Below are 22411 nucleotides of genomic sequence, written 5' to 3' on the forward strand. Positions count from 1 at the left end.
ACATCCGACGCGAGATGATTTGTTTTATGTACTTCCGGTTTCGTCTCTAAGAAAAAGCATAAAAAGAGACCACCTGAGTGCTTTTATCTGACTCTTTTTACCTGGTTTAATGGGATCTAACACTCTCGTATTTGTGAGTAAATTAGTTATTAATGCTTAAGATATTTTAATGTTTTTTAATTATTATTGTTATAATTATGAGCTTTTATAGAGATATTTTTCAAGACTAGTTGTAAGAGTATTTAAACCAGCATTACCTTCACCCATACACAGCTGGGGGTGAGCACAGTCTACATCACATGCATTGTTGAGCAATAAATAACACTAGTCAGTGACAAGCCAAACATGAAAGTAGACCAGCTTTTATCTTTCTGTTAAATGCTCTTAAAATATTTAATGATCTGACAAACGAGTTACATCTTTCTATATGTAATAATACATGGTTTTTATACATGCATTTTCAGAACTATATATAAACAGCTATAGACTAATATATTATGTATTTATGTATAAGATTTAGATAATTCTATCAGTGGCATTGTTAGGCCTGGGCATCCGAGGCTTCAGCCCTGTATGTTTTATTGGTAACTCCAGATCCAAATGTATAGGCTATATGTATATTTCAAAAATAAGAATTGGCCTAATAATAAAAAATTTAAAAAAAATACCCTGATCTAAAACTCTGGCATTCTGTGCATGCATTAAAGCTCCAAAAAATTATATGATATCATTGATCAAAAGCATTTTGGGTCCTCTCTGTCATGTGAGCAGTGCATTTTGAATAATCACATTTACATGCAAGAGAGAAAGCACACCAGTTATTACTTTAATGGTAAAGGCTTTATATGTATGTATATATACTGCTGGATAGTTTAATCTATATTAGTACATAATCATTTATTGGTTGACTATATTTTGTATGTTTAATCTGAGTCTTTAAAGTAACTAAAGCAGACAAATAAATGTAGTGGAGTAAAAAGTGCAATATTTACCAGATGTAGAGGAGTGTAAGTATCATGTAGCATAAAATGGAAATACTCAAGTACAAGTACCTCAAAATTCTATAAATTTTAGTGATAGTACTAAAATACTAACAACTAATGTTTTCAAAATTACAACTTGTAATTAATCTGGGGAGGGGGGAAAAACATTTTAAGGGTAAAGAAGATGCTTGGTCATCAAAAAAATCCTGGGGGAGGATTCCCCTGGACCCCCTTCAGAGGTCCAGGCTAACCCCTATGTCCAAATCCTAGAAATGCCGAAAACACTTTGTGATCTAACAGTGCATATATATACAGTGGATAGCGTTTTGGTGTTAGTGATAATTATTGTAGTTTTTCTGCCCCCTACATTTTCCTCCCTCTTTCTTTCTTTCCTTCTTTTTTAATAGACCTGTGAGCCATGAATTCTGATGGATATATATTTGTTCAGATATACTCATCACAGATGTTACATGAGGTCTGTACATTAATGTTGCACTGATGAGCAGATGTTTTCGTCTTTTTTTCTGTTGTGCTAAATAAAAAAATAAAAAGATTATCATCACAAAGAAGCACTGACTATTCATTTAGTTATTATTATTGCATACGTTTCTCGTAAGTGTTTACAAGTGTGAGAATTCCTCTTAGTTTTTCCAGTTGAGTGGGGAAAGGTTATATATCATAGGAACTGACGTGAACTATCTTGATCTCTTTTTCATCTTTGTGAGGCTAAGGACGTCAACCGGAAACACTTTTTTCATATCTTGCATTTATGTAATTCGTCACTTGACTTTCTTGTATTTATTTTACTCTTTATTTAACTTTTATTGCATTTATTTCATGTTGTCACTAATTTTCGTCTTTTTATAATTCAATTTAAAAAAAAAAATGTAAATCGGTTTGTTACTAAAAAAGAGCCCCGTCTTCTCATTGGCTGATAACCCGGAAGTTATCAGAATGATTTTGGGGGCGCGAATCCAGAAAGGAAAAACTAAACTGTTGTTGTGTTGTTAGGACCGCTGGACCACCTTAAAGTTATTAGAAGTTAGTCGTTGTGGTTTCTGTTGCCTTCTCCTCCGCCATGTGTGAAAAGATCAAGAAGGTAATGCCTTTCTAACATGACTTTATAAGTTAATGCAGTGATAACCGTTGGCTTTTGTTTACCGTCCTGTTTCATGTGCCTCCTCAGGTGAACAGCTGGCTCAGCACGGTGTTTGGAGATCAGCCGGTGCCACACTTTGAGGTCAACACAAGGACAGTGGACATCCTGTACCAGCTGGCACAGTCCAGTGAAGCCCGGTGCAGTGACACAGCTCTCCTCACAGAGGACCTCAAACAGAAAGCGGCAGAATATCAGGCTGAAGGTGAGGCACTGACAGTTAGCAGAGACTTATTTTTAGCAATGTTGCCTCACACATCTCAGTAATTAATGTGGTGAATATAATGTCACAAATTGAATACAATAAAATAAGTGTGTTTCCTTTGGTGTATAATCACCTTAAAACAAGAATTGTTGTGTTTTCGTTACCATAAAATGAGCCATTTATATCTACATAGGGAGCAGGTCCTCATCTACAGAGATCACTGTGTTGCACTGCCATGATTCTACAATAGCCTAGAAGGGACAAACAAAACACTGTCTCTAGATATGGCCATTCGCGTTTTCTCATCGGCCACTGTTATTAGAAATCCCTCTGTGCTGAGTTGCATCAAAGAAACACCAATTTTGTTTTTATTTTTTTACGTGACACTGCTTTATTCAGTGTTTTTACCATTTAAATCACTGGGTCCATTTGTTTTGGAGAGAAAGAGACCTCTGCGGATAAATTGGCTCCCAGTGAAAACCTCCTGAATGTCAGAATGATCAGAGATAAAGTGAGCACACATAGCAGGCACTGTGTGAGCAGCCCGTCTACGACATGCCAAACAGCCTAGAAGAAACACTGATTTGTATTGTGAAACTGTTTTATTCAGTGTTTTTACTGGTTTTAATCACTGGGTCCATTTGTTTTGGAGAGGATGGGACCTCTGTGGATAATTCGGCTTGGGGTAAAAACCTCCTGAACAATGAACACTGAAGGAGTTCTAATCAGAGAAGTTTCAGCTGGTTGCATTCTGCAATCCGTACCACTAAACACCACTATATCTCCCTAAATCTTCAACATTGTTCCCTTAATGGGTTGATTCTGTGTCTTTTTATGTTTCTGTATTCAGTTCTGTCAAATGTAAGACTGTCTATTGATTCACACCATAATGTCTTCACCGCATTTCCACACAACTTAACCGTGTTTCCTCCGTCTAGGTGCTCATTTCCGTGATGTTCTCCTACAAGGTGTTGGCCTCTCCTGTGCAAGCTTGTCAAAGCCTGCTGCTGACTACTTGTCTGCTTTGGTGGACAATGCCATGGTGCTTGGAGTCAGAGACACATCACTGGGCAGGTACGCTGCTGTTGCACTCTTGGTGTTTCTTTTCTCATCAGTATTTTCCTTGATGGAAAGTTTCCATTGAGAGATGTCACATAAACAGCTTTACTTCTTGCCTAGCTTTATGCCAGCACTGAACAACCTCACCAACGACCTTCTGGATGCAGAGAAGTCAAACAGGAGACTTGAGAGGGAACTCAAGGCCCTCAGAAAGAGACTTGGTGCCACTCTAGTGCTGCGGAGCAACTTACAAGAGTAAGACGTGGATCCTGAGGATGACTTTGGCATATTAACATTATTATTGCTTTGTAGCATAGTTGAAATAAAGCAAACCCCCTTGGGCTATCACATCCCGTGTGCTGACATGTGCCAAAATCCAACAGACATAAACCATTTACAAGATACTGTATCTCATGTCTGATCAGTGTTCTTTATTGTCTTCAGGGATATCAACAAAACTGTTAAATCTCAGGCAGTGGAGAGCGCTAAAGCAGAGGAGAGACTGCTCAACATGGATTTTGTGACGGCAAAGGCTAAAGAGCTTGGCAGCAGACGGGAGAGGGCAGAGGTATGCTGTGGCGTTATATCTGTAATAGCTGCTATGGGTGAAACGGTATACACATTTACAGTTTGGTATGCACCTCTGTTTTGGGGTCGCAGTTTGGCACATTTTCAGTACAGCAGGGAAAACAAAACAATGCAGAAAATGTATTTTATTTTTCATTTATTTAAAAAGATAAGTATCACATGTCTGTAGTGTAATGTAATGTAATGCTCCATCATAAGCAGGGTTCAGCTTCCTAGAACATACGCTTTAATTCAGTATTCTCTCTGTGATGTAAGTTACACTTTATGCCAGTGTGGTGGCAGTAGTAGAGAACATTTGACTGTTGGGGCACAGGATGTATCGAGCTTATGCTGCATACTGAACCAAACATCCTGTATCGAACACTTGGGACAAATATACTTACTGTCACATCCCCATTAGCTGCATAGTGAAAGTTAAGTCATGTATTAAGGAACAATATGCTGCTGTTGTAAATGATCAGACAGAAAATGCCCAGGAATTAAAGAGTGCTCCTTTCTCATTTCACCCTTTTTTATTTCATGTATTCATATCTTAGTGGGAGGGTTGCACTGGGTGAGAAAATTAAGAAAAACTGTACTAATGACAACTTGCTATGCAGCCTGAAGATGCATTAATATTGGTGTCCTCGGCTACGAGTATAAAAAACTGCCAGAAATATCAATCAACCAATGGCATGAGAATACAAAATTAGTAGGGTGACAGATGGAGAGGATGAAGAGAGTCCTCTAGAAAACTGACAATATCTAACAAATGGGAACAAAGACAAATTTTAGGGTGTGATAGCTAACATGCTATGCAGATATATTAATTCATAGCTTAATAATGTTGCAGCAGAAAAAAAACATGCCAAAGGTGAAGAAATGGCTCTCTGAAAAATAGGAAATGGCCTCCTGGCGTGGCACAGCTCTTTCCTCTGTGGAGTTAGCACTTTTATTTAGTTAAGAAAGACACAGTGTAGTCTGACCCGGGTATAATGTGGGCATCAAGTTACTGACTCTGGTTTGGAGCACAGGGATGATGCTGCAGACAGGTCCAGCAGTTAACGCCCTTGGTATCATTGTCAGGAGACACTAGATATTCTAAATATCAGTCACACAGCAGCAGCAGCCATGCCGGAGCTGTCATGGAGCTTGGTTTGCCGTTTTATCCTCTTCTATCAATCCTGCAGGCTCAACTTGTGTCCAGGAACATGGACAAGTCTCTCACCCATCAGGCTATTGTGCAGCTCTCTGAGGTAATTTCAGCTGCTGCACATACAACATACAACATGCTAGTGAATATATAACACTTTCTGCTGTCAGGGTTTGAAATGCGTCATTTTATTTCTCTCTCTGTAGGAAGCAGCCACGCTGAAACAAGAAGTAATCCCCTTGAAAAAGAAACTGGAGCCTTACATGGACTTAAGCCCTGTGAGTTTGTTTTTTTAGTTTGTCTTGTAACAGTCCAGCAACCAAAAGTGCTTTCACATCATATATATATTTTTGTGATGGCCTTGTTGGAGAGATTTTAATTTCAATTTAACTAAACCAGCTTGACAGAGATTTTAAAACAGTATTATGTTTCTGTATTTGACTTTACGAAATGTTTTTACCTTCTAATCCACCACAGAGCCCTTCTCTCGCTCAAGTGAAAGTCGAAGAAGCAAAAAGAGAATTGGTGAGTATCTTAATACAGGGTGTCTACAGGTTCTTAAAAAGCCTTAAAATGAAGTTTGCTTCATGTAAGGCCTTAAAAGGTCTTTAACTGTCTTAAATTGAGAGTCAATGGGTCGTAAATATTTTCGGTCACATTAGTGGGAAAATTTCTCTAGCCTGAGGTTTTGTTTTCTTTTTACATTAAACACATTAAACTTAAACTCACCCAATTGTTGTCATTTTTCCTTACTGTTCATTTTGAACTGACATCAGTGTGTTTACTTGGAAAGAGTACTTAAACACCAACACACAAATATATATATAATGGGTATTTCCATTGCAGTTTTGGTCTTAAATTTCATGTAAGGTGGTGTTACAAAGGTCTTAAAAAGTCTTAAATTTACTTGAAAATTTAACTTGGTTGAGATATGGTTGCTTACTTTTTTATTTTAATGCCATTTTGTTTCCTCACTTACAGGCTGCACTTGATTCCCAGTTTGAGATGAATATGGATTTCAAGTGAATATGTTTGCGATGTTAAAATCATGTCTGTTTTGAGGTGTATATTCTGTGTGTTTTCAAAAAGTAATAAACTAATTGTTTGCGTGTCTTTGGGACTCTTTGTAATGTGTTGCAGCAGCCAACCCCTGTCTGCCTCTAAAGACTGTCTGAGCCGTGAGGTATTATTGTGGGGAGTTAAAGTCAAAATGGTTGCCTCTGACAATCTGTCCTTTTGTATTTTAATGCGTACATTTGTGTCCCCTTCAAACAAATCACATAACTGTCTGTTTTTCTTTTGAATGTTTCTAAGTAAATAAAGCAACCTCCCTAAAGTGGAAATTTACGTTCTCCCTCAGCTGATTTCTTTGAAAGAATTGTGCTTTAACAGAAAACCTAAAATATTTTGATTTATAAGAAAGCCACAGTCGAGGGAAAAATGTAAATCTTCCCTTTGGTTGGACCTATTTGGTTTATCTCCTCTTCCTGTTTGTTACAAAACATCATTAACACTAATCAAATGTTTTGTCTTTTGTTTGTAAGTCTCTGCAATCTAATCGAGGGGTTGTGTTCCCAATTTGAACAAGTTTCAACAACGTGAGAATTTCTCTTTGATCAGTTTTTCTTCCAGAGGCATATTGATTATGCATCTGTCTGCCCAGACACCGAGAGGTGGTTTTATTTAGATGGTGTCAGTATATTGGAAGTATTTTTAAGGAATTAACAGCAATATGTTTAAGATTATCTTTATGGTAACTTTGGCTTTGGTCATTTTTTAATCATATTGTAGAGACTTTTATGTCATTAACTAGAGTTGTAGATAGCTGACATGAGCCTGCCTCACAATGGGACAAAATGTCATGTAGTTTTTCTAATTCTTATTTCTACAGGTTTATGTATTTTACATTTTTTATGTTATGAGTACCACATTTACTCTGCAACTTTCCTCCCTTTTTGGACCTACATGGTTGAATCTTGCCTTAAAAACAAAGTGCAGGAAGCCATTTGAGTTGGACAACAAAATTCCTCAGGCTTTGGAGGGATAACAGCACATGAAAGGGGTTTCGGAGCCACTCCCTTGGTGCCTAAAGCTAACGTACAGAGAATGGGACCAAGTAGTATGCAACTTTGTATGCAAAATATCACCTCTCAGTTCCTCCCCCCTGCCAGTCTCTCCCCCCGTGGAGCCGAGCGTGGAGACCCCAACGTCTCTGTCACTCTGACTGTTGTAGGTCTGCGCTGCAGTCTGACATGTAGATTGACCGGTTACCATGGAGTGGGTCATGGATGTGGGCCGGGGAAGCAATTTACCCAGTAGGCCCCCTGCTTCATTCAAAGGCACCATGGTTAGGGCATCGACAGTTTATGAAAAGGAACAGAATCAAAATATCATTCCGCTGAAGTCAACTTGGGACACACATACACAGAGCTGCGCAAAGCATCATTAACACCATGTTGTCTGGGTTTGGGTTTTTTTTATCACAAGATTTACCAATATGCTGGGCCAGTATTTTTCTTTGTGTTCCAAGTGTATGTTAAGTATCCCTGTAACTTTTCCACTTAGTATATAGATAGATAGATACACACAGACACATAGACAGATAGATACATACATGGATACATAGACAGATACATAGAACCACACATAGACAGACAGATGCATAGGTAGATAGATACATACATACATACATACATACATACATACACAGACACATAGATACATAGATAAGTGGATACATAGATCCACACATAGACAGACAGACAGATGCATAGATAGATAGATAGATGTGTAGATAGATACATACATACACATATACATAGACACATAGACAGATAGATACGTGGATACATAGATAGATACATAGATCCACACATAGACAGACAGACAGATGCGTAGATGGATAGATAGATGGATAGGTGCGTAGGTAGGTAGGTAGATGGATAGGTGCGTAGGTAGGTAGGTAGATGGATATAGATGGATAGGTGCGTAGGTAGGTAGGTAGATGGATAGGTGCGTAGATGGATAGATAGATAAATAGATGCCTAGATAGACACAAAGATAGGTAGACTATAGGCTTATAGGTACACACAGACAGATAGATAAATGGATAGACTGATACATACATAGATGGACACAATGCTACATAGATACGTAGATATATAGATACTTAGATAAATACACAGATAGATTTATTGATTTGCACATATTAATATTAAACAAATGACAGAAATAATAATGACAATGAACATGTAGAGAGAGGAAAAACACCCTGAAGCGCCTGTTGAAGACCTCTAACCAAATAATAAAAACAAGGTAGCATAGTACTATATAGTATATAGTATATAGGTTGTAACATTACACATTACATTATGAAAGTGCACAACATTCCCATTTGCACCTGTCAGTCTGCAGTAGTGGGAAAGAAACAAGCAAACCTCACAGAGTGAAAGCATTTTGCCATAATCCAAAAAGTAAACATGTGCCTCATGGGGGGAGAAAAAAATAAAAGGTGGTGCCAGTGCGTCATACCATTCAGAGTGTCGCCCCTCTTCCCTTTTAAAATAGTTTTATCTACCACGCCCACGCTATAATTCCCACTCAGCTGTTACTGTAAGTCGCTTTCAGTTTCCACATGCATCTATTCACAAATCTGCGGTGTCGAACAGTAGGAAAAGTCGGGCCACGCGTCGGATTAATCACCTCGTCTGTCAGTTTTGAGCAACTTGTTGCGCAGCTGCTATTTCTAACCTCCTCTGTGGTCCATTGCTGCTGCGAGGGGACAGGCGCTGCTCTTATTCACCAGCACACAGCCGCTGGTTTGTTTTCTGCTTCATCGCTGATATTTTCTGTGGAGAAAGACAGATGGGTGAAGCGGTGGATTTTTGAAGGAGCGTGGCTGTAGGAAGATGAAGCTTTTGTGTGGGTTTTTGTGAAGTCCTGTAGCCTGCAGTGGATTTCGGAGTGTGTTTAATATGATCTCAGAGACAGGTGATGCGAGTCATGAGCTGGACGCGTCCTTGCCACGGACTAGACTGGAGCCACAGCCTCTTGTACCTGGTTTTACTCCTGTGGACCAGACGCGTGAGTGGACTGGCTGACTTTTCAAGTAAGATGATGATAATGATGATGGTGGTGGTGCAGTGGGGGGAAGAGGGGGATAAACCAGACCTGGATGATTAAAGATCACAGAAAGTGCTGTTGTTACTGTGGGTTTGATGTGGGTCTGCTATAAGTGATGTGATAATCATGGGCAGATTATGAGACAATGGGCCCCTGGGCACATATATGCAAAGTCAAGTCATGTCAATTTTATTTGTACAGCACATTTTATACACAGTAACACATAGAAAACATTAAACAATGAGGTAGAGAAAATATGAAATACTAACAACCGTTAGCCTGAGAGAAAAGCAATGTTTTGAGACTGCTTTTACAGTATGATACAGCTGTAGCACATCTCAGGTTGTCAGGCAGTTTGTTCCAGAGAACAGCACCATAGTGACTAATTGCGCCTTCGCCTGATTTAGTCTTAATCCTAGGTACATTCAGGAGACACATGCTTTAAGATCTGGGGGTTCTGGTTGAGCTATAGCAAGCAGGAGCCAAACCATTTAAGGCCATGTAAACAAGCAGCAATACTTTGAAACCAAGTCTGTTCTGTACCATTAGCCAGTGGAGTGTTTTCAGTACAGGTGTACTATGTTTTCTTAGTCCCAGTTAGCACTCTCGTGGCGGCATTCTTAATTAGCTGGAGCACACCAGGGCCTACTACCTCACCTATATAGGAGCAAGACACAGACTTTGTGGTGGTGTTGCCTCTTTTTTTTGTCATTGTTCAACATCTTTTTGTGGTTTTGTGTCTCTATGCAGTTCCTTTGCATCTCTTTGTGGTCATTCTGTGTCTCTTCTCTGTTAGTTTGTGTTAATTAGAGCAACATTTTTACAGGAGAAAGCCAACTGGGCCCCTGACACTTTGGGCCCCTTGGCCTGTGCCTGGTAGGCCCGTTCACTAATCCATCTGAAGTGATAATAGCTATGGTGGGGGAGTGAAAATATTTGTACAGTTGATGTATGGTGTAAAAGATGAGGTGGTTATAGCCTTTTTCCCCACATTGCCATTTGTCCAAAAAAATCCCACTTGAGATTTAGCGTGGAACTGTCTGCCTGTCTGAGAAGGGGTAATGTAAAAGACACAGTGTGAGGAGTAAAATAGAAGTCCTTTTTATGTTTTGTCACTGCAGTTATTGTCCAAACTGAACATCTGATTTATTTCAATCACTTCTGAGTCTTGCAAGCATGGATGGACTACTGAACGACAAAGAGATGCAAGGGAACTGCAAAGAGACAAAATAACTACAAAAAGGGCACAACAACCACAAAGAGACACAAAACGACCAAAAAAGACACAAGATGACCTCAAATAGACACAAACCACTACAAAGAGATGCAAAATAACCAAGGAGACACGACATTACCACAGAGACACAAAATCACAAAGAGATATGACTACAAAGACATGCAAAACAACCCAAAAAAAAAGAGGCAAAACCAACACAAACTCTGTCTCTTGCTCCTTTGTAGGAGAGGTCGTTGGGCCTTTTGAATTTCTGTGCCCACGGGCCCAGTCTCTCATAATCCACCCATGCTTGCAAGAATCTTTTTTAAATAATACAACTAACGTAGACACCTCAAGACTTTGAATCAGAAGTAACTTAATCACATCTACACACCATGCAGCAACAAAGGTAGGTCATATTGAGTTGAACGCCAGTTGGCGGAGTGTGCCACCCGGGAAAGAGATCTGGCAGTCAGTAGTTTGATGGGTGAGTTTCAAAGCAACATGAGACATTAACAGAGCTCCAAAGAGGTCAAATAAACTGATCCGAAACCACAGATGAAAGAAACAATATTCACAAACAAAATTGTTTTTCAGAGGTATTAAGTCACCTCAAAGTCAAAATCCTTTTCAATTAAGGATTTTAGTTGTTGTGTCTATTTCTACCCTTGTAAGTAAGTGGATTTAGTGGGGCCCCTTTGAAGCAAACCCTCCCTTAGAGGGTTCCTGTCGTTGTCTGTCCCTTACATGATTAAGTGGATTTAAAGAAGCACTCCAGCGATTTTGCGTTGCACTTCCATAAAGTTCTTGGGCTCACAAAACACAGATATTAAAAAAAGGAATGGTGAAGATGGCCTGACATTGAGTCTCTAGTATGTAATTTAATAGCATCTTTCAAACCCCACACCTCCAATCTGTGATGTAGACTCTCTGTGACACCCATGCTGAGATAACTCTGATGACCACTACTTTCACAGGCTAAGCAGTGCTCCTCATGACTTCATGTGTAAAAATTAGTGTCCCTTAAATGCATCTGTATGTTTCCTCGTGCATTCCAGCCTCACCAGTGTCTTTTATGTTAAAGACTACTTGTCCAGGATCATCACCAGTCACTCTGCTCAGGCGTGTGATGGACAGCCTCTGCGACTCCACTGTCCACGCCACTCCACCATCTCCATCCAGTCTGCCTTCTACGGGGACGGCGCGGCGCGGCTGTGCAGAGCAGACCCGGACCCTTCGCTCAGAGCTCACAACCACAGCTGTTCAGCTTTTACTGCTCTACAGGTGCATTTTATGTGTGGGATATGCAGCACTTTTCACTCTCACTGGGTCACGTGTGCATAGGTGGGCTTTAGCTGATTTTCTTCGATATGTGTTGTAGTTTTGTACACCACCTTTAGATGAGCTGGCTGGTGAATGCTGCCTAATAGTTGATGTAGATTTATAAAGACCGCCATTTTCTATTTGTCAGCCAGTTGTAGTTTCATTCTATGTGCATCTGATTTGTGCTCACTGTGGACTGTAACATCAAATCCTGTGTACTGGTTAAATGCTGACTGTCCGTGGTGTTTGCTGTGCAGAAGCTTCTGTCAGAGTGTCAGAGCCACAGAGACTGCCAGCTGTCTGTCAACCACCTGCTGTTTGGGAAGGACCCCTGCCCTGGCACTACCAAATACCTCCATGTGGACTACAAGTGTAAACCAAGTGAGTCCAGTAGCTCTATTCCCATTCATCCCTACTTTTTCTGCTGTCCCACTCAACTTATGCTCCATGTTTCAGCATCAGTTTCTCTCACACATTTACAGGTGCATTAGCATGAAATAGCTACATAGCTATACACAAATATCTCACCCCTTCCCCCAAGCCTTACCCATCAGTTTCCCACTATCGTCACCCCCTTCACCTCTTCATCCTTATTGTTTTTCCCCTCACTCAGCTGAACACAAAAGACATGTGGTGTGTGAGGGGGAGAAGATGGTCCTGCGCTGTAAGCCCCCCAAGGTTCTGAACATCTATGCAGCTGTCTATGGGAGAAGTCTGGGCCAGACTGACACCTGCCCCTCACACCTGACGAGACCACCCCCATTTGGTGAGTCAACGGTATATTCAGTGTTCCCACATGGTGGTAACTAACAGAGGACAAGGCCTCACACAAGGGGAACAGTGAAACCAGGAATATAATGTTTTTAGAAATAACTTTACAAAGTCAGAGAGGAAAGTTTTAGGAAGAGGAAGTTTTTGCATGCCCAACAAGAAATCAGCTTTGAGTAACAGGTTTCACTACTCTGACATTTTAAACAGGCAATATATAGCATTTTAATATCATTTAATTATTTTCACATTGCTTTTGAAAACTTGGTATAATTACTTGAATGAAGTCAGACCATCACTATTTTAATAAGCAGCATCTATGAGGCGAAGGGGCTGCTTCCACAATCACACCATCTTTACTAAGTGCACTATATTTATGTTATTTGAGTGTCTGAATTCTGTGTGTAAATTTATCCACTAAGTAGTGCTCTCTAAAATACGTAGTGTCCCTGGCTCAGCAGACACTTGGACTTGTCATAGTAGGAAAATCACAGGTGTTACTAATAACATTAACGATGGCTCTTTTACATTGAAGTGTTCCAGTAACCTTGCGTTCATGTGGTGTCGGGGTTATCATAAAAATTAGTTCCTGACTGGGAAAATTCAAGCGAATGCCCCCTCAAGTCGGAACAGAAATCCGTTTTGGATAAAATGAATAATATAAAGCATCAAACTGTTATAAATGTGTTGTTTAAACGCTCTGAGGAATTAAAAACAGCATATCATCTTTGTAGCGTTCATGTTGTCTCCACATTACAACTTAAAAGCTCAGGAACACACTGAAGTCCGAAGGGCGTCTTCCCATCTCAGGAAATGGGACCATCCAAGGAGCACATGAATGCAGCATAAGCCATGATAGTCTGACTGTGAGTCAGCAGCAACAACACCAGGAACCTTAGACCAAAGCAGCTAAATGGAATTTAGCCATCATTAACTTTATTACCTACAAATGTACTTTTCCTACTCTGTCATGCCAAGTTATCTTTTGTGTTAAAGGCCTGCAGCAGATGGTGACATGAGTGAAAGTTATATGGAAAAGCTGTTCAGTAAAATCAGAAATTTGCTTTACAACATAAAGAGGAAAACGTGGCCTTACTTATACAGAAACAGAAGCAAAAGACATACAGTGGGTGTTTTCACAGCATATATTTTGGCATGTCATTGCAGAGAAAGCACAGGTGTCACTAATAACGTCAGTAATTGCTGCATTCCATTTGGGTGTGCCACAGCCATCATTAACGTTACTGAGTACACCTGTGCTTCTCCTGGAAAAGTGTCTGCTGTGAATAAGGCCAACAGGAATGGTGTTAGATAAAGGCTATATTCCACTGTCATTTCTTGCTTTAAAACAGTGGTTCCCAACTGGTGGGTTGTGCTCCAAAAGTGGGTCATGGGCCCATTCGAAATGGACCGCAAGTGTCTCGCAAAAAACACACTTTAGTTCTAAGTACAGTGAATTTCTGGCACAGAGTTCTTATTTTGAAGTGCAGTTTCCTGCTATAGAGTGAGTGATTAACACAGTACTAAGTTAGTATGATACTGAATATATTAAACTTTGTGGACCTTGAACTAATGACTAAGGAAAAATCTGGACCCCATGGCTGCAACAGTCAGGAACCACTGCTTTAGAGTAATTAATTAATTAATCTAGCTTAGATGCACAAGTTAACTATTTGCTTTGCTGAAAAAAAAAACATCACATAGCTACCAGACAGGTGATTTCATTGTAGTTAAACTACAACCAAACTCCTGCAAAACACTGAATTCATTGGTGCAAATAAAGTACTCCTCAGTGAGCTTTGAGTGGGCATTACACACACACAAACTCAGTGTTTCTTATTCACTGACTTGCTCTCTGAGTTTCTTTTCGCTGTTCCCCACAGAGTGTCTGAACCACGAGGCTGTACACTTGGTGTCTAAGTCCTGCTACAGCAAACAGAAGTGTGCTGTTCCTGTCAGCAACCAGACCTTTAGGGACCCCTGCTTTCCAGGAACCAGGAAGTACCTCAGTGTGGTCTATTCTTGTGGTAGGACTCTCTCTGCTTCCTCATTCACAAGATACAATTACTAGCCTGGTGATAAATGAGAGGTTTTAAAATAGGAACAGGCTCGTGTGATAATATTCTATACATAGTTCACGTCATGTCTGGTTTTGTTTTTGCCTTATTCATTATGTTTGAGTGAACATTTGTAGTTTCCTACTGTGGATCCTTATCAGCTGATCGGCTGTTCTCATCATATCACACCCAGCAACACAGTAGCGGGAAATAATAGACTGTGAGCTCAGATTTGTGGGTTGAGGCTGGCATCCTGATAAACTTCCTGCAATTGGCACAAATGCCAGTGAGGTCATACGGCAACATTGTTCATGTCACAAAGTTTGGAGATTTGACTTCAGCCTGATGTTGACAGAATTCTTCTCACTAACTCTGTTGGCTCGAGCAAGCACAAAACAATGTGTGTTAACCTTGCAGACCGGTTATAAACACAATTGAACAGAATTAAATGTACTATATGTTTAATTTTAGAGCATCACTTCATCGTGGATCTAGTTTTCACAAATTTTTGGATGTGGGAAATGGTGTGCTGATGTGGTTTACTGTAGATTCACCAGTACACAGTCACTGAATCTGTATCAATTTGCCAGCAGTGATATAATGACTCTTCTCTCCTTCTTCTAGTAGTACCGAAAACTTTACTAAGGGAAGCAGACCCTTACATATTCAGGTCCACCTCATCTCCTACTGTGGAAACAGAAAAAGGTAACCGCATCATGCCATCTGTATAATTCCGGGTTTTCTGTGCCATGTTATCTGACATCATAATTCTAATTTTTGCAGCAGCTACTCCTGCAGATCCAGAGGAGCCTTTCCCCAAAGGGTCAAGACGACCAGACAACTCAGGAGCGATGATGAGCAACTCTCTCCTGACCTATGCCTACATTAAAGGTAGACATTATTGTACCACAAACAGTTGTTTAAACAATGGAAAGACAGACCCAGACCGAAGACTGCACATCTAATCTATGGTTTATACATCTCCTGTCTTCATTTCCTACACAGAGCATCCAGAAATGGCAGCGCTGCTCTTCACCTCCAGCGTGTGTGTTGGTCTCCTGCTCACACTGCTGGCTGTATCAGTCAGAGTGACCTGCAGAGGGCGTCGGCTCAGAGATCACAGACTCGCACCCAAGTCTCGAAGCCAGGCTGCCAACAGCCAGGAGGAGGATGATGATGATGAGGATGATGAGGACGAAGATGATGATGATGAAGAGGGAACAGAAAGCTCTTTAATCTCAGCTGCAGACAGGAAGGCGATACACAACTGGGAGGAAGTGACTTATGTGAGCGAGGCAGCCGAACGGGCTGAGAGGATTGAGCGCAGGGATATGATCATACAGGAGATACGGATGAACGCCTATCTGAATGGCAGCTCATGTTAACTCAACTATGACCCATGGGTGCTGCTCAGCACCGTGGGGATTTTTTCAGGATTCTCCGCAGCAGCTCTCAGCCTTTGATTATTAACAAAACAAGACACTTTTTTTATACACTGTAAAGCAGTTTATTGTGTGTTTTGCCATTTTTGCAGCTGTTTGTGAAGAATGTAAGGATGTTTGGGTGAAACTGCAGCATTAGCCGTTTTTAAAGGATCAGCAGGATTTAATGCAGTAAAATGTGTGATCACATAAATTCTGTAATTGTTTAAAAGTTGTGTTTATTCACATTCACCACCAAATGAAGCTTGAGTTTCAGGTTGAAATACTAAAAAAAGGCTGAAATCACTGGTCTTGACAGGAGAGACACAACTGTCATGTTCATTTAAGTTAATTCAGTTTTTATTTAAATTGCCAGTGTTGAAAAATTGCCTTTCGAGGCTTTACAGTCTGTACAGCAAACTCCCCTAAAACCCCCTTAACTGGAAAAAAATGGAACAAACCTTAGGAAAAACAACAGAGGAGGGATCCCTCTTCCAGCGCAGATAGACATGCAATAGATGTGTGTACAGAATAGACCAACATAGTAAAATTACAGTTTGGATAATCAGAATCACAAAATGATAGATTGTAAACATGGATCCGGGAGGGAATAAAGCAACTTCCAGCTGCTGCCAAACAGATAAGCAGATGGACCTGAGATACACGACCTCCTCTACACCATGGAAACCTGCAGAGAGGAAAGACTACCCCCACTCACGAGGCAAAACTCAAGCACACCATACACATGGGTAGAAGGGAGATAAACACACAGAGGGAGAGAGAAATCTAGAGGTTTAGCCACAGCATCCAGGAGACTAAAAAAGGCTGGTGTAGTTTTCAACAGGGCCTGTTGCTGCAGTGAAAGGAGCCACGGGCAATCGCTCACCAACTGAAGTTGACGGACCAATGTGGCGAGTGGTGAATACATCAACAACAGCATCACTAGGACTGGCTAGTGTTGCTTCAAATTTAATAACAAAATGATCTGTACCAAAGGGTGGAACGATCAGAGTGTTGACCTGGACAAAGCAAGTCTTATATTAGGGTTTTAATATAACCGCTTCAAATTGGTTGAATGTAATATAAAGCTTGGAGGTTAAATGAAACAGATTTATAGATTCAGGCCCACCTTGTTTGGTGGAGGGGGAAGCTTCAATGGTTTACACCATGTTTCACATAAACCAATCATATCCAGACTATGCTTAAGAATGAATAGACTGATCTGATACATGTCAAACCAAATTACAGGGCCAATCTATGGAGCTGCAAGTAGATGTCAATACATAATACACCTTGTGCTATTATTAGAAAATGTGTTGGGCCTGCATGTAACAGTGTGGAGATACAATTGTGATTACCTTCAGTATTTTTGTTTCAACACCTACGGTAATTTAAGGTACTATTACTGTACTAATTAATCCTTAAGGGGACTCAGAGCAGTTGTATCAGTGAGACTGATGAATCACCATAAACCAAAGAACATGTCAGGGAACGTGATCTGTCTTAACACCTCCAGTTTGTCTAAATGAACCATGACACACACAAGCTTTCATCCCCTAACTCCCTCGGGGTTTTAACTCCAGAATGAAGCCTTTTAGTCATGGACAAATGCGTGGCTTAATAAGTGTCAAGTGTTCTCTGTCCTTACAAAAATAGGCACATTACAGTGTTTTCCCAACAGTATAACTACATTAGTGGTTGTTAAAATTGCCAGCTGTTCACGCCACAGACACAAGGTATGTGTTCCAGTTTCACCCGTCACTATTGTCTCTTCAAAAAGGCATCTGAATTGAGTGCAAAAAAAAAGGTGGCATTATTATCCTTTAAATCTGCACACATTACATCCAGGATGTTTTTCTGAATGCAGTGCTCCTTGAAACCGGCCACTCCTCTCTGAATCACTGCATCTGCTCTGTCCACATCCACACAGCGAATAAAACACTCTGAACTTTACAGCTTCCTCATCCCTGCTGGGACAAGAGCTGGAACGACCATCTACGATGTGGCAACTTCCTGCCTCAGAGCAACACTGACTCATAGAGGTGTGTGTATGTGCGTCAGTGACGGGAGACAAAGAGAGGAAAGGTGTAGCATCCTTGTCCTTGGACCCAAAAGGATGTTAAACTGTGTTCCAGCTGAATCACTACCTCTGAAACTTTGTTGAATGTTAACACATAAAACCATTCTAGTGGATTTTGTCACACACAGTTACAATGTTCAGTAAATTTAGATTTAACTTTAATTATTTTCACAGAACATATAAAACTTTACAACAGGGTGAAAACAATCAGTAAAAGAATACAAGGATCTGATTTAAATTAAAATAAATCAGGTTTATCATGACATCAGCCTCCATGTGACATCATTACCTGTTCTTTCATGCAACTGTATCCAGCTGTCTTCTTCACATTTCAGTCCAGTTACGACTCCAAGGCATAAGCACATCTGGTGTGTATAATAATCACTGGAAGACCTCAAATAACAGACAGTAAACTGACTTCAGGATTGTGATAATAAGGCATCATAGTCGGTTGCATACAGAGCAGTAGAGGACCAGGTCAGTGCAGCAGCTTCAAGGTGAGAATCTGAGTGGGAGTGGTCTTTATCTTGGTCCCCATTTGATGTTGGTGAGGCCTTGAAACTGTTTTTTAAGGGCCTGTCTGTCTGACCACTCTGAGTCCAGGTGGCTATCATCGTCTGCCTCCTCCAGTTTCTGAAAATGTTAACAGAAGGTTAGAAAGACACATTCAGTACAAAAAAACCATGGTTTTTAATGTGTGTCTCTTTAGCTTTTCCTCACCTTGAGCTCCTCCTGCCTCCTGTAGTGATGCATCATCATCTGTTTCTGCTGCTCCTCAGTAATCAGAGGCTCTCTCGCTGGCGCCCCCTCCCCTCTCTGAAGGGAATTGCAACAAATGGATTCCAGTTATTCTCAAAACAAAAGCATGAAAGAACAAATATTCTCTCTTCAAATTGGCTGAAATGGCTCTCACCTTTTGGATTTTGACCACAAGCTTCGTCTTTTCATTCTTGCCCACGTAGTCCTGTAGTTTTTTCCCCCGCTGCATCTCTTTCCCAGCCCACCATAGCTGGCACTCGTCCTCTGTCATCACCTGCAGAGATGCCTGAGGTACGAACAGATGGAGAGGGCAGATGCAAAGTAATGGAGTTGGAAAAAAAAAAAAAGGATTATCAAGGAGGCAGTGAAGACGGATTCACCTCCAAATGTACCAAACCAAATACCAACATAGTAACTTATGCCCTTATTATTGACTGACAACTGATTTCTTGTGGCCACCAGCCAATAACAGCTAGAAAACGGATTACTGACACAGGTCAAGCTGTTTACCTGTGTTCCTGATAGGTCTTCCCGGTCCTCAAACTCCATCCTGATAGGGTCATGAGGAGGCAGCCCCATGGGGTACACGATCATCACCGCACCTCTTAGAGGATCCAGGGCTTCTTTCACCATCTCCATGGTGACACAAATATTAGCTTGAACTTGTTTCTGAAAGATGAAGAGAAAGATATATTAAATCAAAAGCACTGACCCTTAGTGGATAAGACAATCAAAGGTATAGTGTCTATACTTATACTCACTTTGGAGATCAGTGCCTTTGCCTCCTCCACTGTTTTCATCAACACCGCTTTCATTTTATCATTTGGAGCTGGTAGAAGGCAAAGAGGTGGATGGTTAGATTATCAACATATTTTTCCTTCTTGTACAGAAATTAATTTACTTTTTGACAACATATTTTGATACAAATAAGCTTGGCAAATTAGCCTCTTCACAAAACCGTGAGTGATTCAAGGTAGGGATGCACAATCATCTGGGGCAAGGACATAACATATAATGTTTAGCATTCTTTAACAGCAGAGTTTACATGTCACAAGAGGGATTTAATACCAGAGATATTAGGAGGATAAATCTCTGTCATGTGTCACAGTTTGACCTGTCCTCCTGGCAATGTTAGACATGCTTTTAGAATATCTGTTAAACTACATAGCCAGGGGTAGGCAACATGCATCTCCAGTGCCACATGCAGCTCTTTATACCCTCGTCAATGGCTCCCTCTGGCTTTGACATAGCTTATATGGAAACAAATACACATTCAGATTTCCATTTGTCATTGTTATAGGGCTAAAGTGATTATTTCATTCTACAACTGTAAAAATGTGTAGCCTATACATCGAATTAAAAAAATGTTTTAACATTTTATCAACTGAAATGTGTGTGCCAATAATGGCTCTTTTAATAGTAAGGGTTGCTGACCCCTGTTAGATAGCCTACAGTCAAGAGCTACCGTCTCACCGTGTCCGTTCCTCCTTCCAATCTCATCCTTCCTAAATACTGGCCCTCCGCTGGGCATGCATTTGTCTTCCCATTCATCCTCCAGTTTCAGCTCCTCAATCTGCTCCTCTGTCAGCCCCTGCATGTTGGGTGGCAGTGTGATGCCATGGTCTGCCAGCTCTGGGATCTCTGTGGGTTAAGAAATAAATTAGCACTGTCAATATCCTACTAGACTGAAAGATCTTATCTACTAGCCATTAGTGCTGACATGTTGTTGAAATCTAAATGTCAGTTATTCAAAAATACAAACACATTAAGTTAACACCCCAGTAAACGTGAATAAGTACTGCTTTATATCAGTTAAACCAGGTTAGTGGTTATGTTGGCAGTCAGCAGCCAGCTTAAATAGTAGTAAAGCAAGTGTTAGTGCAGCACATACTACAGTGTGCACAGAAAGCACTGGTTATGTCATTTTCACCTGAACATATTCTTTCCACTCTGAGTCTCCCGTTGTAAATGGCTGTAATCTGCTGGATCACCGTCTCCAGGGGTGCGTCCACACTGGTGTTGAAAAGAAACTGGCTCTCATCTCCACGCTTCACATGCAACTGCACCATCTCGCAAAGAGGCCCACCACCTGTTTACCTGCTACAAGACACGTTTAGGGATAAAAACGCGACTTTATAGCTGAATAAACCCACAGCAAAAAGACGACGGTTTGTCCTGCACACGCAATGTCCAGGGTCTCTAGGACAACAGTGTAACCATAGCAACAGTCAGGTGCTAGCCGGTACTAGCTAGCATTTGCTGTTTACATGCAATGGCACGGGTTAATTTCTCTACAGTGACTGATAATGGCGACACTTACCTATGTGGTGAAACGACAAACACAAGGCGATACATAAAATGTTCAGACTGAGGTCACACTTTGTTTAAAACCGGTAACATTACTAGCTAAAACTGCCTGATAGGGATTCATCGAGAAGATTCAGCGGCGCAGTTCTTCTTTTTGGGAAGAATTTGCGGCAGGTTAGAACAATCCAGCCAGTATTACTGCCCTCTAATGGTGTATACTGGTAACACTGCTGCCACAAGGGTGTAATTACATGTGTTCTCTACAGTATAAAATGAATGTAAGAGAGGTCTTTTATTGTGACAAAATTTAAGATATTTACACCATAAATTGATGTGTAAAAGGCACAAACTGGTGCACAAAAATTAATTTTCCCCATGGTGTGCTTTGCTTAAAGGCATTCCTGCAATTAATTTACTGTAGGTAATCTTATTGAAACATCTTTATTGAGTAGATTGTCCTGCTACTACACTAGAGAACAATTCATCCGTTCACCTAAATATCTGCTTCTTTGCATAAAATTGGCATATTAAAATACTACACAAAAGTACAAACAAAATAAAGAACATTACAAAACAACACGCAAAATAAACAGCAATGCAGCACCAATCAGCTAACACTATCTTAAAAAAGTAAGGGATCGACAAGGTAGCTCAGTCTGCAGGGACTTGGCTTGGGAGGTGGAGGGTTGTAGGTTCAATGCCCCCATATGGACCAAGTATGGAGTGTGAACTGGGAGTTGCACAGGTGCCAGGTCACCTCTGAGGCACTGCTGGTGTTCCCTTGAGCAAGGTACCAAACCCCCAAACTGCTCCAAGGGTGCTGTTCTATGGCTTACCCTACACTATGACCCCCTCTGAAATGCATGTGCAGTGTGTGTAAAAAGAGGAATATGAGAAGACATTAATTGCAATGGCCTTGTGTGAATTTACCTTATATTGACTGATGAATAAAGAGATATTATTATTAACATTATTACAATATAATGAATTAAAATTAAATGGAACTCTAAAATATTTTAGGTCGGTCTGGTTTTACTACAAGAAAGGTGAAGATTGTCAACCTGTCTAGTATTATTATAATATGTTTGAGAATTAAGTTTGAAGACGTCACTTAAAGATGATGGGATGGAAAGTTTGAAGCAACATACGCTAACATTCAGTGTGGCGCATTATGAATCAAAAAAGGCTACAATGGAGACTCTGGACTGTTGAGCAACTTAAGTCATATATTAAGC

General features: G+C 40.5%; 3 protein-coding genes across 7 annotated transcripts; 2 read left to right on the top strand and 1 right to left on the bottom strand.

The window, feature by feature from the left end:
- Positions 1–1924: 1924 nt before the first annotated feature.
- Positions 1925–6236, top strand: haus1 (HAUS augmin-like complex, subunit 1). Its single transcript, XM_050040451.1, has 9 exons — positions 1925–2082; positions 2170–2344; positions 3283–3418; positions 3524–3658; positions 3848–3971; positions 5161–5226; positions 5330–5401; positions 5601–5648; positions 6105–6236. The coding sequence occupies exons 1-9, from the start codon at positions 2062–2064 to the stop codon at positions 6147–6149; spliced, it is 822 nt and encodes a 273-aa protein (XP_049896408.1). The 5' UTR covers positions 1925–2061; the 3' UTR covers positions 6150–6236.
- A 2499-nt stretch (positions 6237–8735) lies between these two features.
- eva1c (eva-1 homolog C (C. elegans)) lies at positions 8736–16247 on the top strand. 4 transcript variants are annotated; one of them, XM_050041210.1, is made up of 8 exons: positions 8736–9231; positions 11546–11745; positions 12042–12165; positions 12398–12550; positions 14436–14579; positions 15234–15314; positions 15393–15500; positions 15615–16247. In XM_050041210.1, exons 1-8 carry the CDS (start codon positions 9117–9119, stop codon positions 15992–15994), a joined length of 1305 nt encoding a protein of 434 aa, XP_049897167.1. In that variant the 5' UTR covers positions 8736–9116; the 3' UTR covers positions 15995–16247. The 4 variants fall into 4 exon arrangements, with proteins under 4 accessions (XP_049897167.1, XP_049897170.1, XP_049897168.1 ...); XM_050041213.1 differs by having other exon boundaries at positions 15396–15500; XM_050041211.1 differs by having other exon boundaries at positions 15237–15314.
- A 117-nt stretch (positions 16248–16364) lies between these two features.
- cfap298 (cilia and flagella associated protein 298) lies at positions 16365–21329 on the bottom strand. Of its 2 annotated transcripts, none has more exons than XM_050041216.1 (8): positions 21190–21329; positions 20800–20966; positions 20343–20510; positions 19631–19698; positions 19380–19538; positions 19024–19155; positions 18831–18926; positions 16365–18743 (listed from the first exon to the last, which is right to left on the bottom strand). In XM_050041216.1, exons 2-8 carry the CDS (start codon positions 20936–20938, stop codon positions 18633–18635), a joined length of 873 nt encoding a protein of 290 aa, XP_049897173.1. In that variant the 5' UTR covers positions 20939–20966; positions 21190–21329; the 3' UTR covers positions 16365–18632. The 2 variants fall into 2 exon arrangements, with proteins under 2 accessions (XP_049897173.1, XP_049897172.1); XM_050041215.1 differs by having other exon boundaries at positions 20800–20969.
- Positions 21330–22411: the final 1082 nt, after the last annotated feature.

This window comes from Epinephelus moara, chromosome 3 (assembly GCF_006386435.1).
Source record: "Epinephelus moara isolate mb chromosome 3, YSFRI_EMoa_1.0, whole genome shotgun sequence".
Taxonomy (NCBI): domain Eukaryota; kingdom Metazoa; phylum Chordata; class Actinopteri; order Perciformes; family Serranidae; genus Epinephelus; species Epinephelus moara.